At 57.0% G+C, this 17463-nt stretch overlaps 6 protein-coding genes across 6 annotated transcripts; 5 read left to right on the top strand and 1 right to left on the bottom strand.

Annotated features, from left to right (window-relative positions):
• Positions 1-241: 241 nt before the first annotated feature.
• Positions 242-2398, top strand: ACRALDRAFT_1066610 (uncharacterized protein; the record flags this gene model as incomplete). The annotated part of the gene is made up of 3 exons (XM_071017370.1): positions 242-1624; positions 1699-1985; positions 2056-2398. The coding sequence occupies 3 exons, from the start codon at positions 242-244 to the stop codon at positions 2396-2398; spliced, it is 2013 nt and encodes a 670-aa protein (XP_070880017.1).
• Positions 2399-3834: 1436 nt separating this feature from the next.
• Positions 3835-5526, top strand: ACRALDRAFT_1026182 (uncharacterized protein; the record flags this gene model as incomplete). The annotated part of the gene is made up of 1 exon (XM_071014781.1): positions 3835-5526. One exon carries the CDS (start codon positions 3835-3837, stop codon positions 5524-5526), a length of 1692 nt encoding a protein of 563 aa, XP_070880016.1.
• Positions 5527-6214: 688 nt separating this feature from the next.
• On the bottom strand, positions 6215-6972 carry ACRALDRAFT_1027453 (glycoside hydrolase family 11 protein; the record flags this gene model as incomplete). The annotated part of the gene is made up of 2 exons (XM_071014817.1): positions 6215-6620; positions 6683-6972. 2 exons carry the CDS (start codon positions 6970-6972, stop codon positions 6215-6217), a joined length of 696 nt encoding a protein of 231 aa, XP_070880015.1.
• Positions 6973-10366: 3394 nt separating this feature from the next.
• ACRALDRAFT_1066613 (uncharacterized protein) lies at positions 10367-11809 on the top strand (the record flags this gene model as incomplete). The annotated part of the gene is made up of 1 exon (XM_071017371.1): positions 10367-11809. The coding sequence occupies one exon, from the start codon at positions 10367-10369 to the stop codon at positions 11807-11809; it is 1443 nt and encodes a 480-aa protein (XP_070880014.1).
• A 1867-nt stretch (positions 11810-13676) lies between these two features.
• On the top strand, positions 13677-15417 carry ACRALDRAFT_2039518 (glycoside hydrolase family 61 protein; the record flags this gene model as incomplete). The annotated part of the gene is made up of 3 exons (XM_071020968.1): positions 13677-13729; positions 13884-14769; positions 15349-15417. The coding sequence occupies 3 exons, from the start codon at positions 13677-13679 to the stop codon at positions 15415-15417; spliced, it is 1008 nt and encodes a 335-aa protein (XP_070880013.1).
• A 479-nt stretch (positions 15418-15896) lies between these two features.
• ACRALDRAFT_1059292 (uncharacterized protein) lies at positions 15897-17456 on the top strand. Its single transcript, XM_071016007.1, has 3 exons — positions 15897-16804; positions 16870-17105; positions 17178-17456. The coding sequence occupies exons 1-3, from the start codon at positions 16373-16375 to the stop codon at positions 17266-17268; spliced, it is 759 nt and encodes a 252-aa protein (XP_070880012.1). The 5' UTR covers positions 15897-16372; the 3' UTR covers positions 17269-17456.
• Positions 17457-17463: the final 7 nt, after the last annotated feature.

The following is a 17463-nucleotide window of genomic DNA, read 5'->3' as shown; positions in this document are numbered from 1 at the left end:
ACCTCTCGTCGAGTCTCTCGACTCTTCACTCCGCTTCAGCTCCGCCAAAGCGTCTTGCCATATCCATCGCTCGTCTCCAATGTTCTTCCATCCTCAGCCCATCGCTATCTCCTCCCCTCTCGTACCCGCCTAATTCATCGCTACGCTACTCTCATCATCCTACTGTCCAGCCGCATGTCTTGGACAGTCTGCTAATGTCCCAGTCCCATTGGACGGAAGACGTCAACGGCGGCGTTGTACCATGACGACAAGTACGCACGACGCGCCGGTGCCGTACAACCTCAAGCACGAGTCCCCTACAGTCTCGGCCGGCAGCATTCCCGACGACCAGGGCCATCCCCATCATCATCATCATCATCATCACCACCACCCTCCTTATACTCACGAGAAAATCGTCATAAAACGCCGCCGTGTCACCAAGGCCTGCGATTTTTGCCATCGTCGCGGCCGCAAATGCAAACTTCCTCCCGGGGTGGACCAGGCGGCCAGCAGCTCCTCTACCCCCGGGCCCATCACCTGCCTGACCTGCGTCGAGCACGGCGCAGCATGCACATGGACCCGCGTAGCTGCCAAGCGGGGCGTCAAGTCCAAATCGTCCCCCGACAGCTCCTCGAATAGGGGAGGCACTGCCGCTCCAACCACCGCCCCAACCGCCGCTGGAGATGACGCATGGGTCTACAACGAGGCGCGTCACGGCGACCCCGACCTCGTCCGTGGCCTCATCCACATCTTCTTCGATACCGTGTATCCCATCTTTCCCTTCTTCGCCGAATCCCTCATCCTCGCCGAATGGGACCGCTGCCGGCTCTCGTCCAGCCGCGCCTCCTTCGCCCGCCTCATGGCCATCTGCGCCATCAGCTCGTGCCACGTCCGCGACGGCGCCGTCTTCACCCTGCGCTTCTCCGTCCCCGTCGAGCCCCGCCACCAGCAGGCCTACCTCGACGACGCCACGAGGGCCGTCCCACGCGACGTCCCCGCCGCCGACTGCTTCCCCTACCTCCAGACCCTCGCCACCCTGTCCCTCGCCGCCATCCAGCTCGGCGACGCCCCGCGCCTCCACCAGTCCCTCGGCCTCTACCACGCCGTCGTCGCCCAGCACAACTTTCACAACGAGTCCCGCTGGCCCGCACAGCTGGACCCCCTCGAGCGCCACGTCCGCCGCCAGTTCTTCTGGTCCATGTACCGTCTCGAGGTCCACACCGCCCTGATCATGGGCCACGTCGTCCGCTGTCCCGAGATGCAGGCCGCCGTCGCCTACCCATCCGTGCCGCCGGGCCTCGACGCCTCACCGTCGGCGACGACGGGACCTTCTGCTGGTAGCCCCGATGGCGCGCCCTTTGTCCGCGGTGGGTGGTTGATAGGCTGGAACTACATTACCGATCTCTACCGCGTCCTCGAGCATGTCGTTGTTCGCTCTCGAGCCCGCAAGATCGCCGCCGTCGACCGGGGTAGCTTGTACGGGGGATATGGTTCCATGGCTCCTCCCGTCGATGAGCTGCTCACGCGCGTCTTGTCGCAGAGGGACGCGCTCCCGGCCTATCTTGCCCGTGCGCAGCCTCCTTCCCACGACCTCGAGTCCAATTTATGCGGTTTCCAGGTCGCCAATATAGCCTGTACGATTCAGGTATGTATCCGTTGAGCCGTGTTGCCATGCCGCACGGATAAGTCTCGCGTACAAGCTGGCTGACACTTCTGTAGCTCCTCAGAATGACCTCCTTTTCCTGCCAGGACGTGAAATTCAGAGAGGCATGCCGCGCTGCTGCCGAGCTGATTGAGGACATGTCCCACACACCTGTGGACTATCTCCGGGCCATCGGTTCTCCCATGGTAGTGTACCCTGGCCTCCTTGCGACGTGCTCCGGCAACCCCGGTCTGACAGACTTTCCCCTCCAGTTACAGGAATTGGCTGGCGTTGGCCACATGCTGACCAGCTTCATCGGACGCCCACTCCATCCCGCCGAGTATAATCATCTGCGCGAAGTCATGTGAGCCAAAGAGATCCGGTGGTCGTCTACCAAATCAGTTGAAATGAATCTAACCGGTTTCGCATGACAGACGAGCAATGGCCATCTTCCTCGAGAACCTGGGCCCCTCCCTCCCGTCGGCCGTGGAAGCCGGAAACAGGCTCTCCCACCACATCGGCCGCATCGACGACTACCTGGCCAAGACGCAGCCGCCGGACACTCTGTCCATCCTCAACGAGCCCGAGGCGTCCCAGGCGGCGCCGGGCCAGAGCACCGCCGAGGTGCCGATCCACCATTTCGTCGTCCCGCACGCCAACTACACCATCCCCATGGAGTACCTGGAGCACATTCCGTGGCCGGGGTCGTTTGGCGGCCTTACTGCGGATGTGGACTGGGCTGGTCAGTTTCAGGCGTATAATTCGGCATCCGGCTGACGGTAGTCGTTTTTTTCTCGCATGCCTCACGTCGACAAGATGATGATACACGCTGCACTTTAAGCGTTGAATTCAAGGCCATGAATGAATGTTGGTTCATCCAACTAGTCCCAGTCTTGACTTGGGAGTCCCGTTGAGCCGTTGAATGATTATTCTGCTAAAGATCTTACCCCCGGGGGTTTCTCGCACAATACAGAGGAATACTCTGTTCACCTCTAGGGCAAAGTTGCTCTTGAAGAAACATCAAGACACACAACAAGATGCACACTTTGGGTTTCCCAACTGTAGCGTACGAGTATCCTGTCTCGTTCAGAGGACTGGCCAAAAACGTCGGCTTGATTCACGTCGATGAAGAGTAGGGCCTGAGGCCCAGATACCGAAGAATATAGGGTCTCGTCGCGAACATTTCTTAGCTCAAGCTTTTGTTCAGCGTTTTCTGAATTATGATGCTATTCCAGGACATGGACAGAACACTCACTAATCTACTGTCGACGTTCTGGGGCTTGCGTGGTCGACCATAAGGCGGGTCGCCGGCTATCAATCAGCGTCCGTCGTCTCAGTGCAGCTTGTCCACGAACCTGTGCAACGGCTCTACGTCACTGCCACTGTCCCACTGCCAGGGGATGCCGGTGACTGAACATTCCTTGCTTCTCAGACATAGACTGGAGATCACCACCAATTCCGGCATAGTCCCCAAGATCAACCTGGCCGACCTCATCTGCGACCAACCACTAACACGCTACGATGCTCACACGCTACTGGCTTCGACTTGCTTCTGCAGTGGCCCCCACGACCCCCTGTCCGTCTTGGCCGAAGTGGATAACAGCGCAACGACTAGCCAGACAAAAGTCCCCCTAATCTGGCTGTCTTGGCCCAGCAGACCTCAATTCTCCGACCTGGTATGAATGCCATTGTAATTCAACACCGCCAAGAACGTGAGATCCAACCTTGCATAACCTACCTACGTTGTATGACCACCCAGCCAGCGAACAATGCCCACCTAGCTGCCTCATCGGGCGACACGAGTCCACGGCAACAAGACACATGTGCCTTCTTCGATGGAGATGGTCAAACAACTCGCCCACCCCACGTCACCGTCGGACTTTTGATCCGTTGTTCTTGGCTTGCCTTAGCTCGCCATGTGCCCGCTTTTTACCCCAGCGTGGGAGGACGCCGTCGGCGTGCTATATCACGCGGGCGAAAGGGACCGTCCATGGGGACCGATCTGGCCGCCCCCCTCCACGTCCCGTGCTTTAGCAAGCCCATGGGACCGCCCGGATCTAAGGACGCGGGGAATATATTGTGCCTAGTCCGGGGATATTAGGTCTCACACCAACCTGAGCTATCTGGTCAATGGTCATGGATCGGGTTAGACCCCCTGAACCAAACCTCGCTATCGATCCATGCCTACCATGCAGTGGCTTCTCCCGTTGACGATGGCGCTCCGTCGCCTTCAGGTGCCACGGGAATCCGACGTGGAAACGACGGCCTACATCAACCGCGACACGCGGCCGTTGCCCGCCTCCCGCCGAACCTACGGCCCGTGGCAGTTTGTCGGCCTCTGGATCGTCACGGGCTCCTTCAACATTGGCGGCTGGTGCACCGGGTCGGCCCTCATCGCCCTGGGCCTCACCGTCTGGCAGGCCATGGCCACCGTCATTGTGGGCCACTGCATCGTCGGCGTCATCTGCGTCATGACCGGCGCGCCGGGGGCAAAGTGGCACATTGGCTTCTCCATCCTGCAGAAGAGCAGCTGGGGCATGTGGGGAGCCCTCGTGCCCATGGTGCAGCGCATCATGCTCTCCTTTATTTGGTACTCGACCCAGGTCTACTGGGGCGGCCAGTGCGTGCGCACCTTCATCGCCGCGCTCTGGCCCGGCTTCAACTCCCTCGACACGCCCCTCGCAGGCGGCACCATGACCGTGGCCGACTTTATCGGTTTCATCCTCTTCTCCCTCTTCTGCCTCCCGCTCATCTGGATCCGGCCCGAGCGGTACCAGGTCCCCTTTGCCGCCGCCGCCGTCACCGTCATCCCCGCCGTCTTCGTGCTGCTCATCTGGAGCGTCGTCCAGGCTGGCGGGCTGGGGCCCATGGTCGGCGACATTGAGGGCATCGCCGGCGTGCAACCGGCCAAGGGGTCCCGGCTCGCATGGATGATCGTCCTGGGTATTTGTACTAACATCTCCGGTATTGCCACCCACCTGTGCAGCCAGTCGGATTACACGCGGTTCGCCCGCCGGCCGCGCGACCAGCTGATGGCCCAGCTCCTCTTCGTCCCTACAAACACCATCGTCGTGTCTTTTATCGGTATGGTGTGCACGTCGTGCGCCGCCGAGCTGTTCCCCGCTACCCGGGGTTCCTTGGTCTGGGAGCCGTACCGGTTCCTCGACGCCCTGCAGGCGCATTACGACGATAGCGCCAGCGCGCGCGTGGCTGTCGCGTTCGCGTCGCTGGCTTTCATCATGGCGCAGTTTGGCATCGCCGTGGCGCAGAACGCCCTCTCCAACGGCATCGACCTGTCGGCCCTCGCGCCCCGGGTCTTCAACCTCCGCAGGGGCGGTTACCTCACGGCCGCCTCGGCGTTTGTCATGCAGCCGTGGCAGCTGCTGAACGGGGCGAACAAGTTCCTCGCTGTCATGGGGGGGTACGGCGTGTTCCTCGGGTCGCTGATGGGCGTCATGTTTGCGGATTACTACGTGGTCCGCGCGCGCCGGCTGCGGCTGACGCACTTGTACGACGTCTCGAGCGAAAGCATCTACTGGTACTGGAACGGCGTCAACTGGCGGGCCGTGGTGGCGTGGATCGCTGGTACGTGGCCGCTGCTGCCGGGCTTTGTGATGCGCGTGCGAGATCCTGATGTCGTGTCGCCGGGGTGGTCGCATCTTTACTATATGGCTTGGCCGGCGGGATGTGCGCTGGCCGTCTTGACGTATTTGGTTTGTCACTACGTTGTCTCCCCGATCCAGAGACCTCGCGAGGTGGACGAGGTGGATTATTTCGGCACTTTTGGCGCTCCGTTGGAGATTCTGGACGAGGAGGGCGAGGTGGACGATGTTGAGGCGGCCAGGGATCAGAGCGATGGAGTCAAGGGGTCGCCGGTTAAGGGGGTTGGTTACGGGGCGTGTTGATAGAATTCGCCCACCGCGGCGAAGACATAGAAGCACTACGACCGTTCCGCACGATATATGACTGACATGATTATTTTATTCTCAATTTTAATTCGATTGGATCTAGTTGAAGATGTCGCCAGTCTATCAACTCACTTCTTCCGCCGCTTCATTGGACGTCGGTATAGTTATCAGTCAAGTCTCTTCGTCGCTTCAAGGCACTGCACGCGTTCTAGTATAGTTGTTGGAATCCTTGACCGAATCTCGGATCTTCTAATCACATTATGATCAAGTGAACGAAGTATTGCAGCATACTACTCGAGGAAGGTTATGCTTGTCCAAGGATATATTTGAATGCGCTGTTGCGAGACGACCTCTGAGATCCTACAGACCTCAGAGACTGCAAAAGGGATATCAAGCTGCAAACAAATGCCCAAGAAATTGAATTGTCCATCATCCCTCGTCACATCATAACCTCATCTGACGAGCTTCTCCGATTCCCGAAACCTCTACACCAGAACTCCAGCGCTGCCTTGGACCACGGATGGTCTAGTTTCCCATGAGGCCAGCGGACGGGTTTGCGAGAGCAAAAGCAAGCCCATGCCCCAGACTACGCCTGCTGCGGAGGCGCGTCCTACTTGTCGACGAAATGGGGAATTCTGTTCAGGATTAGCGCCAGCCCGAGTAGACGACGAAGAGGATAGACCTACTAGTGGGTCTGGACGTAGACCTCGGAGGAACCGCTGCTCTGGTAGCCCTCGGTGGCCATGATCTGGTAGTAGTGCTGGCCGAGGTGCATGCCGTGCTGGGCCCAGGCGTTGAAGTGGTTCTGCATGTTGACGGAGCCGCCGGAGCGCTTGTTGTTGCGGATGGACCAGTACTGCTGGAAGGTGCGGGTTCCGTCGATGGAGGGCTGGTTGTGGCGGGTAGACTGGTAGATGTTGTAGTTGTCGCCGTCGGACCAGAAGCTGCCCTTGTACTGGGCCTGGCTGCCGGGGTTGTAGGTGCCGTAGTTCTCAATGACGTAGTACTCGACGAGGGGGTTGCGAGTCCAGCCGTAGACGCAGAGGTAGCCGTTGCCCTGGGGGCCGAAGTAGCCGCCATAGTTGATGGTGCTGTGGCCGAGTTAGGGCGGCGTCCATGAAAGACATAGGGAGACAGAGGAGACTCGACTTACCGGCCATTGCCCGGGTTCCAGCCCTTGCCACCGACAAAGTTGCCAGTGTTCCTCCACTGGACGGCGTACTGGGAGCCGGGACCCATGGTGTAGGTGGCGGAACCGCCACCGTCGGACCACCACGAGTAGAAGTAGCCGTTGTGGTAACCCTCGCTGTTGGGGGTCATCTGGCGCTTCTCGAGGATCTCGGTCGAGTTGCCATCGTCACGCTGGTTGAGGAGGTCAAAGGGGGCAGCAATGACCGAGGTGATGGCGGCCGCGGCCACGAGGAGGGACTTGAAGGAAACCATTGTTGCTTTGAGGGGATGCTTCTCAGGTGTTGATCTGTGATGCCTGTGGATGAGGATGAGGTGAGAGAGATGATGATCTTTGCCGGAACTGTCGACGCCTTTATATATTCAGATTTGCGTCACGGACCACCCTCTTTTTGCTCGTCTCTTCCTCTAAAGGATCCCAGAACCGGGGCCCCAGAGCCAGAACCGGGAGCCCAGAGCCCAGAACCGGGATCCCAGTGACGGCAACCCCGTCGCCCCCTTGGACAATGTGCGGAGAAACCTTCTAGGCTATTTCCAAAACTCCACCAGTCCATGGCTCTCCCGCCATACCTATCACATCATGGAGGCCGAGACAGGACTGACGCTACAGCCGGACGGAGTACCAAGTGAGTCTAGCGGCGTTGCCTGTACCCATGACTGGGCAGCGAGCAAGAAAGCCGATAATGCTGATCTTTGCCGGACGCGGCGGAACGCCTCGGACGGTGTCTTATTCGACGGTTAAAGTCCCGACCACGACATGGGTCATGGTTCCAAGCCTGGGCCCAAAGCGTTCAGGGGTTCGTGAGACATCGTCTCCCGCGACAATTACCTTAACAAGTCGTAGGGCCTTCTGCTCCGGCACATTTCCCATGAAGAACAAGGGTCGAGCATCATAACCGGGTAGCTCTGGGGAATTGGTCTGGGGCGAAAGCCTGGCGCCTGAAAGGAGCCGGCATATTACCCTGAACGGAACATCATACCCCGGAAAACCCAAACTAGACGATTCGGCAGCAGGGATGGAATCGCTTGGCGTGCCGTTTGTAGACTAGTCGTCGATGCACGCTCCTCTGCCTCCATCTTTTGATCAGCAAGCCGTAATGCGTGACTATGCGTCCTGCCGGCTTGGTTTCTGGCCTCCAGTACCAGACTTTGTCCTCCCTCTACCTGGTTCTGACAAACGTCGCCGGACGATCCTCACTTGTTCGAGGAAGTGATAGACGGTTGATCAAAGCTTGTCGTGAATAGAGAATGGAGATCAACCGTTGTCGCGGTAGAACCAGAACCTCGACAGAAACAATCAAATGGGAGGACGGAGGTCCTTCACCTAGTCGTCTGGGGACTCTGGGGCCCCGCCCTACCAGCCGGTGGGAGGGATTAGGCTCACGGCACTTGCGTATATAGGCTAAAATGAAGGCCGGGGGAAGACTGGAAGAATCACGACGACATGTTTTGGATTGTTCTCGGCTGAAGTTCAGTCGTGGCCCTATAGACTGCCGGCCAAGAATTCCAGGGTTCTGACGCCCGTAGCTCATCATGGGGAATGCGATTCTTCGTTCAGTCGCCCCGCCGAGTTTGGTCAGCAGGATTTCTGGCAGAGCTGACAGTTGGCTCGGGTATACTGGCTGGGTCCTGGGCACTATAAACACGACGCTGGGCAATATAAAATGTCGCTCCAGGCTGGGTCCAGGGCGCCGCGTGGGGAGACCTCGACGGTGCTGCATACGGGCGTGCAGCGATACTCAGCATCGTAGCATTTTACCGGCGAAAGGCAATGAGCATGCGGCTTGGATAATAGGCGCTCCAATAGGGATTAATTAGCAGAGTGTCTACGAGAGCAAGTAGACATGATCGTGAAAGAGGTAGGCCTCGTTGACAACATGAAGATGATTCTCCCAAATGAACCTGAATACTATGGTTAGTCGTCGAAATCGAACATGTCGTTGGTTTAGACAACTCTGCGACCTACATGCGAGACCTGACAAACAGTCGACACCTCGGGAAGACTACTGTCTTTACAGTAAAGATCGGCCACATTCTCCAACGCTGCTCGTATCGGATAGCAACCGGGTTGACAGCAGCCAACCTGCTATAAGCTCCCACGCTTTGTTATACCGTGGTTCTGGGAGGCCGCCGCCAAGTGGTACCGAACAAAGGAACGCTGAGATTCTGGTTGACGGGTCTACACATGTAGCAGTGCATGAATTTCATATCCACTTCACATATAGGTCTACTAGTTTCGCTTCAAGGGTGACATGAAGAAGCTGGTCAGTGATGGTGATGATTCGGGTCACGACTTTGCATGTCATGTCATGGTCCTCGAGTTTCTTTTAGACGCCTCGTCACATTAAAGATTTGTACGGTAAAGGCAACTTCATACGGTAAAGGCAACTCAGTGTGTCTCGTCCCGGCACACTCGACCTGTCAGACCCAATTCGTGCTCGGTGTTCCTCTGACAGCTTCGGTGTCCCCTCTTCCTGCCGTGTAAGCGCCCATCCGGCCTGCTCCTAATTAACCGGAATGATAGTCTTCAGAGGAGGTGTGGAGCCAAGGCAGGGCGGCAAGCGGGGGACGGCGGAGGGCGGGAGGCGGGACGAGAGGGTGGGATGTAAGTCGGTCAGCTTGGGCATGCTCCGGCCCAGCGCTGCCGACTGACTAGAGAAACGTGCCTGGGGTCGTATTCGGCGTGTTAACCGCCGGGTCACGCGGGCAGCGGGCAGTGGGCAGCAGACAGCGGGGGGCGGGAAGAGGTCGACTGACTTGAAGTATTCGCCACATTGAGCCAGTAACTGAAGCTATCGTCAAGTTTGACATGCTCTGGATAAATCAAGTCTCATCTTTACCCTTCTACCGGTACCCCCTCTCTCGATTCTCTTCTCTGTACCACGCATTTAACCCACGGACCGGGTTTCTTCTCGAGATGGAACTGCCAAGTTGATTGGGCCTTTTTGACGGAACGACCCTAAGTAGATTGCATAGATTGCATGTGCTTTCAATGGGGAAGGGGTGTGTATAAGAGAAAAAAGCTGGTCTCCGTGGATAGAGGCTGTGTCTGGTCCAGTGGTCCAGATTCTGAAATGTGGCCCAACGCACGATGTGGCAAAGTAATAGTTAGTTCTACCGCTGAAATAACGTTATACGTTTATCCTAAATCATGTCAATTATCATTGTCTGGATCGTCAAGGTTCTGCCCAACGGTCGTCCGGTAGATTCTGTAGGTTCATGTGGCTTGCAGTGTGTTATAGATTCGGCAAGAGACTCTCACTCAGTCAGGGGATAGCACTGAACTATAAGCCGCTTGTGACTGCCACAACGACATGATCGGTCTGCGAATGAAGCTACGGGTCGTCCTGGCCGATAAAGTTGTGTCTACATGTAGCCACTAGATCGTGCTGGCCATGTAAGGTTCAAGTTGGGACACTGGATCCAAACCGACAGGAACACACACGTACAAAGTTAGTTGCCCGGGTAGGAGTGATCGAGTGAAGCAGCCCAAGTCATGAGCAGTCCTGGATGGATATATGGCCACTCTGCCAAAACAAACACCGCCAGCTGCTCATCTTCCCTTGTCGGTCACCAGTAATCAGCATTGAACCCAAGAACGAACATAGACAGCGCCAACAGATTCCAGACAGTAGAGCTCTAGACGACCATGCACACCTCAGGAAACGGAAACGGACATGTGCCCGTGCCTGACCAGGTACACGCCAATATCGAGCAAGAGAAGGAGAAGCGCCTCGAGCTCCTCCGTACTGGCGGCCGGCCATGCTACCCGAGCAGACTCATCGAGGAGGTTGTCAAGAATCCAACGGCCTCCCCCGATATTATATGGCCCTGGGGTTTGCACAGCAGCGATGGGATGGTATTCACCCGCCAGATGGAAGACTGGCAGCGTTTCCTCGACGTGCTGCAGAGCGACTGGCGCGCACGTATGCTGGACGAGTCGATGGAAGCCTGGAGGGACGAAGCCGGGAAGCCAGTCAAGGGGGGCTCCGCCGCCACCATGTACAGTGACCTGATCCAGGAATGCCTCGCGCTGGATGGCGTGGCCGCGTGGGACATACGGGTAGAAAAGGACGCCAGCCGCCAGGATCCCCTAACGACGTGGTACGAGTACATGGCCATCGGATGCCTCCAGCACCAGACCTATGCTGCCCAGCTCGCAGACAAAATCAAGCAACTCGACAAGGCCTGGCGCGAGCTTGCCGCCGCGCACGACGCCCCGGACGACCTGATGGCATCCCAGCACGACAGGGAGGAATGGTGGGAAATCCAGCGCCCTCTCGACCCCCGACGCTATGTGGACGCTGGTACGGCCTTGTCGGCTGCCCTGCTAGGTGTCCGGGCCGCCTTGAAAGTCATCAGGACAGTCGGGGTCGGGGCTGGCACCAGACGGAGATTGCCGAAGGCCCCGAGGACCGTGTTGGTGCAACGGCTCCAAGAGGCCGTGATGCATCTGGACGAGACGTCGGCGGCCATGGACCGCCTGGAGAAGCAGTATCGGCGGCAGCACGAGCTCTGGCAGGCCAGGAGGATGCTCCATTGCTATGACTTGCGGGCGCAGCGACAAATGCGGAGAGTCTTTTGGGCGAAGCAGCAGCTTAGATCCTTGAAAGCCGAGATGGATAGGAAGGGGGCTAGCTCCAAGGCGTCTGAGGGTCAGGTCGAGGAACTACGGAAGCAGCCCGAGAAGCAGGTCGAGAAGCAGCCCGAGAAGCAGGTCGAGAAGCAGCCCGAGAAGCAGCCCGAGAACCAGCCCGAGAACCAGCCCGAGAACCAGCCCGAGAACCAGCCCGAGAACCAGCCCGAGAACCAGCCCGAGAACCAGCCCGAGAACCAGCCCGAGAACCAGCCCGAGAACCAGCCCGAGAACCAGCCCGAGAACCAGCCCGAGAAGCAGCCCGAGAACCAGCCCGAGAACCAGCCCGAGAAGCAGCCCGAGAACCAGCCCGAGAACCAGCCCGAGAACCAGCCCGAGAACCAGCCCGAGAACCAGCCCGAGAACCAGCCCGAGAACCAGCCCGAGAACCAGCCCGAGAACCAGCCCGAGAACCAGCCTGCTAATCAGATGGCTGGGAATCAGATAGATGGGTGAGAATCCTTGAGAACTTGAATCATACGAAGCAGTTGGGACTCAAGGGAGGCGAAGGTACACGTCCTCGGGTTCGGTCTGCATCATGTCGTATGAGGAAGAAATAAACGACCAAACCCAGAAAAAAGGAAGAAAACGTGGGAGGGAGAACAGGAGTTGAAAAAACAAAGTGCTGTGTATTCGTACTTGATAGAAATGAGGTAGAAACGGTGGCAGGTCGAAAACGTATTTTAATACGGAGGGGATCGGCCGTTAGTGGGACGGAGAGGGCGAAACGGACTGGAAGCAGAGGACGCAGTAGCAGCTAGATCCAATCACTACACAAGGAATTGCAGTAACTTTGGGTACATGTCAAACAGCAAAGGAGGCATAGTCAGCGAGGTCACTTTCGTTATCGTCACCGATTGCCACTTATGTAAGCAGGTAGCTTGGTCGCGTTTCCTTTCCTTTTTTGTTCCTTTTTCTTTTTTCTTTTTTTTTTTTTTTTTTTTTTTTTTGTCTTGTGAATGAGCGACACGACTCAGTAATTCCGAGCCAAGGGATTTCCATTGGCATCTAATCTGTCAGACCTAGGGTAGATCCGCTCGTCAGGACCCTGAAAAGCCGGCGCCGTGCCATCAGCGCACTAGACCAAGAGACAAAGTATTTTGGACCACCGCGGAATAAGAGAACATTGAAAACACCAAAAACTGAGTTGGCGATACTGACCTCGTGGGTGTCCTGGTTCTCGGACATGCGACTCGAGAGCCTGGTAAACAGAGCATTCGACGACAAGTAGAGCCCTTTCGAGGTCGTCGAAGAAGGAAGCATTGAACGCACTGTTTTCTCTCACTTGTCTGCTACCATCCCGAGAATCCTGTGGCCTGTTACCCGTTGCATGAGAGCTATTGCGAAGATGACTATTGCTGAGGATCCATAGCCAAAGAAAAGATGTGCTTCGAATCCATATGGAACGGAATGACAATGACCGATGTGCGGCATTTCCAAGCCCTGTGACGAGGTATCACAACCTACACCCCGCTGAGTGGATTCTCCTGGGACTTTGAAGCAACTTTCGTGACCTTGGAAGGCGCTGTCGTCGCTGGACCTTGACTTCTTCGTGATAGACGATTCAACAGTTTATCGAGTCGCCTCAGCTGGCCGTCACACGGCGATGAACAACGAGACTCGTGAATAAAGACAGCATGGCCGCTAGACTAATGCCGTCTTCCTTTGTCCACTGCAGAAGAACAGGTCGTTGAACTTTTTCCATATCACGAGGAACTGACAGGCAACATTTACTCCCCTTCCACGTCAGCCTCGCTTTCTCAACCCCTGAAGGCCCAATTAGGAACGGCAGCGCGATCTTCACAGAGTCCTGTGCAGGATTAAAGGCCGATCTTTCATCTTCTGGACATGACGTACTCGGCCGCAAAATGGATGCTGACGACGATCCCCACGAAAAAACCATCACGGAAGGTTTACAATTGCCTTGTTGGGCTCACGGAACGAGGAATCAACATGTGAAACGACTGATCGACAAACTGCCGGATAGAAGGGGGATGGAATTGGTTGACACGCAGTCCCACGGCCGGAACCAGTATTTAGGGCGACGATCCCCCCGTTTTCAACGACAAATCTGGCTCTACCATTAATTACCACAGTTGGGAAACCACGACGAGTCCCATCCGCGGTAATGAAAGTCGCTCGAACGACTGGTTCCCGTTGATGGCTTCGTGTCACGTAACTACCTTCACGACAATGATCGACAGCCTGGGGGTTCGGCCTTGTTCTCACGCGCGGCCGGGCGGGAGAGCATCCCGTCGTGGATCGCTTCCTGTCCTCAGGAAAACAAGGAAGAAGGAGGAAAGGGATTTTCGAGGCCCCAGCGATGGACTATATATTCTCGCCGTCGATCGCCTTTGTCTGGCATCGATCTGTTTTGTCGATGAATCAGGGGTTCTTCGACAGCCGATCGAACATCACGGTCGAACACATCACGGTCGAACACATAGCAGGGAAAAGACAAAAACCACACACAAATAAACAACGCCCCCAAGATGCCACCCACAACAACCCTCTCCCTCTCGCTCCTCAGCTCGCTACTCCTCGGCGCCTCGGGCGTAGCAGCCCACAGCCGCCTCGTCAACATCGTGGTCGACGGCGTCCTCTACGACGGCTACGACCCCAAAGTGCCCAACAACCCGGACGTGCTAGCAGCATGGGGCACAACAGTGACAGACGACGGCTGGGTCAACCATGAAGACTACCGCGGCCCCAACATCGTCTGCCACCGCGACGCGGTCAACGCGCAGGGCTACGCCCCCGTGCAAGCCGGCAGCACCGTCGACGTGCAGTGGCAAGGGTACCCCGAATCGCACAAGGGCCCCGTGCTCACATACCTCGCGCGGTGCGGCGACGGCCCGGGTGCGTGCGCGACGGCCAACAAGACGGAGCTGGAATTCTTCCTCGTCGACTCGGAAGGGCTGATCGACCCGGACGTGGACTCGGACGAGCACGCGTCGGCGCCGGGGTACTGGGCCAGCGACCTGTTCCGCGAGAACAACTCGAGCCGCGTGGTGCAGATCCCCGAGGACCTGGCGGCGGGGCACTACGTGCTGCGGCAGGAGCTCATCGCGCTGCACTACGCGCTGCTGCCGACTATGGGGGGGCCGCAGCACTACCCGCAGTGTGTCAACATCGAGGTGGTCGGCGGGGGGGACGCGAGGCCGGCGGGGGTCCGGGCCACGGAGCTGTATAACTGGGACCAAGGGGTGGCGGAGGGGGAGGTGGTGGAGGCGGACCCGGGGCTGGAGTATGATATTTCGTCGTCGCCGCTGGCGGAGTATACGGTGCCTGGGCCGACGCTGTATAGCGGGGCGGCGACGGGTGTGGAGCAGACTTTGTCGACGGTGACGAGCTCGGCGAGTGCTGTGCCCGAGGACGGTGCGGTGAGGACGAGCGTGGTGACGTTGAGGACCGAGGTGAGGGCTGAGCCTACGGGGTGTGCGAGGGATTGAGCTTGAGTGAAGACCGGTGTCTGAAACTGTTTTCTAGTTGGCATGTAGATGAAATATTCGGGACGGGACGTCTTGACTTCCGAGGACTTTGACAGTGAGCCACAGTCGTCTGGTGACACGGGTAGTTATTCCTCCTGGACATCCAGACCAACACGTGTAAGACAAGCCGTAAAAAGTAGCCGTAGATGACGACGACGATGGCGCTGATTGGTCTTTACTACGTTGGAATTGCTTGGCTGGCGGAGGAGACGCCGCGCCGAGCGCGATGCCGAGCCATGGCGACGACGTGGCGGATGTCTTTGACGGGGGGAGGAGAAAGTGAAAGAAGGGGATCAGCTGGGAAATATAAAGCGATGGTTGTGTAATATCTTATGGGCCAAAGACACCGTGAAAAGGAATCCAGACGGGAAAACAAGGAAAAAGTAGGCGATAAAAAAAAAAAAAGAAGGAAAGAAGGAAATACATACGAACAGAGTCCTTGGCGGTTTGTCTGGTTCGTGACAACTCAATAGCGGGCACGACATTCCTCAGGGCCTTAGCTAGCCTGAAGCAGTTAGTGGAAGCCCCCCCGTTCCCGCGTTAGTGACTGGCAGCCACTGTGCCAAGCCCTGAAGCCACTGTGATAGTAAGCGCTAGAGCCAGCACCAGTTGTGACCACCTGCGAAGTCTCTGTACCTACAGGGTACTTTAGTCTTGGCCTTGGGACTATGTGTCTGGCCATCTTGGCTTCCTCCGGCACATTTTGAGAACTCTGAGAGACGTACGTTGTAGAGGAAGAGGCAAGGGACGGCTTAAGAAAGAAGAGTATCTGAAAGAATGAAATAAAGATATCGATATAGTATACTTTGTATAAAGAGAAGACGAGAAAGATCATGGCGCTGAGACTACTAGCCAAGGCAAGTGTCGAGTACCAAGGTCTCGTGTTGTACTTTGTACGTCATCTCTCGTCTTGGCCAATTCCTCGCAAATGTCCATTCTCCATTCTCCAATTTCCAAAATTGAAGCCGCTCTTGGTTTTTCTTGGTCTTTCCTTTCGTTTTTCTCCTTTTTCTCGTCACTTGCTCATTTCCTGTCTCTTTATTTCCTCCTCCCATTTCTTCCTTTTTATTCTTTCCAGCCCATTGATTCTGTCCTAATTTCTCTTATTCCTTTGTTTTCGGGGACTTCTTCAGTCTAGTCTCACCACGACGATCGATCGCCTATCACCGACCGACCCGACGATCGCCACTCCGCGTTTGGAAGATCGACTTGCCCACGCATGAGCGCACTGCGAACTTACTCCCACGACGCGACACGGCTGAGCTCGACCGAGATTCACGAGCCGATCTGGATGGATACGGCAACGGTCTCCCTTTCCAGGGGTAGCACCGACATTGGAAGCAGCACCGGTGGTCGACACATACATCCACGGTCGCCGAAGCGATAACAGGACGGGAGAAGAGAAGAAATAGGCGAAAGAAGCGAAAAGGAATAGAGGCAGAGACACGCGGAGGAAAGCGCGCAGAGGGTGGAAACCTGAACAGTGGTCTCAAATTGTTTTCGTCTCCAGGAAAACCCGCTGCCGATCATGCCGCCAACCCACTCCCACGATACCTCCCACGGCCACCCCCCTGCGCCTCAGGCCGCATACACTCATCCGTCATCATCACCGACTCCATCGCCGTACACCCCACACGAGCGCACATCCTCCTACCGCACGACCACGACAGGCCACGCGACGGGCCACGCGACCTACCCTCCCCCGCCGCCCCCCGGCCTGCCGCCAACATTCCACTACCGCCCGCCCGAGTTTTACATCCCCCCCGAACCGCCCTTGCACAAGAAGCGCCGGCGATGCCTCTACATGTACTACGTGCTGCGCCAGGCCGCCCTCGTCTTTGCCTTTGTCGCCCTCGTCCTCACCGTCAACATTTACGTCTCGCGCCGCGGCCGCTACCTCAACGATGACACCGACCTGGCCGATCCCGTCTACTATCCCATGTGGTTGACCGTGCCACTGGTACGTCTTGTCGTCCGCCCTTGAAAACTCCCTCGTTCTCCTGTCCCCCACGTTGACTCTCGCAGAACGGCCTCGTCTTCCTATGGGCCGTCGTAAACCTCCTCTGCCTCCGGCGAGCCCACTACCGCGGCGGCATCCCCTACCAGGTGCAGTTTGGCGTAGAGCTCCTCTTTGCCCTGGGTGCCCTCGTGTGCTTTGTGCTGCTCGTCGTGAACATTGCCGAGGAGAAGGACGTCGCACACGACGAGTACCCTTATCACCGCTACGAGGTGCCTTTGACCTGTTTGTTGGGCTTTCTAATGTGCGTTGCCTCCTTTGTCCTCCTTTGTCCGTTGTTTAGTTCATTGATTTCCTATATGCTGACTCGCTGCAGGATCACACAATGGGGACTGGTGTCGAGGGCATTCTTCGAGGTCAACGTGGAGAAGAAACGGAGAGACCTTGATAGCATAGTCAGTGTATGATGATTCGCCTTGGACGGCCCAGCAGACGCAGCAAACGGGCAACTCCTGGTCGAATCTGAGGTTTTGGACGTGGTCCCAATATCAAGGCACAAGATACCCTTTTTTTATTTATTTTTATTTATTTATTTTCCCTCTCTTTTCTCCCAAAACACCAAGTATCAGCGAGAGTCAGTCAATCGACACTTATCGGATTTT

Source organism: Sodiomyces alcalophilus (genome assembly GCF_042370955.1).
Source record: "Sodiomyces alcalophilus JCM 7366 unplaced genomic scaffold ACRALscaffold_1, whole genome shotgun sequence".
Taxonomy (NCBI): domain Eukaryota; kingdom Fungi; phylum Ascomycota; class Sordariomycetes; order Glomerellales; family Plectosphaerellaceae; genus Sodiomyces; species Sodiomyces alcalophilus.
Note: the sequence above shows the minus strand (reverse complement) of the source record. Positions and strands in the feature narration are given on the sequence as shown.

What these genes read in the sequence shown, in the direction of transcription:
- ACRALDRAFT_1059292 (XM_071016007.1), top strand. Translation starts at nt 16,373, where the DNA reads ATGCCGCCAACCCACTCCCACGATACCTCCCACGGCCACCCCCCTGCG. An exon ending in TGTGGTTGACCGTGCCACTG is followed by an intron (nt 16,805 to 16,869) that starts GTACGTCTTGTC and finishes TGACTCTCGCAG; the next exon opens with AACGGCCTCGTCTTCCTATG. An exon ending in TGTTTGTTGGGCTTTCTAAT is followed by an intron (nt 17,106 to 17,177) that starts GTGCGTTGCCTC and finishes GACTCGCTGCAG; the next exon opens with GATCACACAATGGGGACTGG.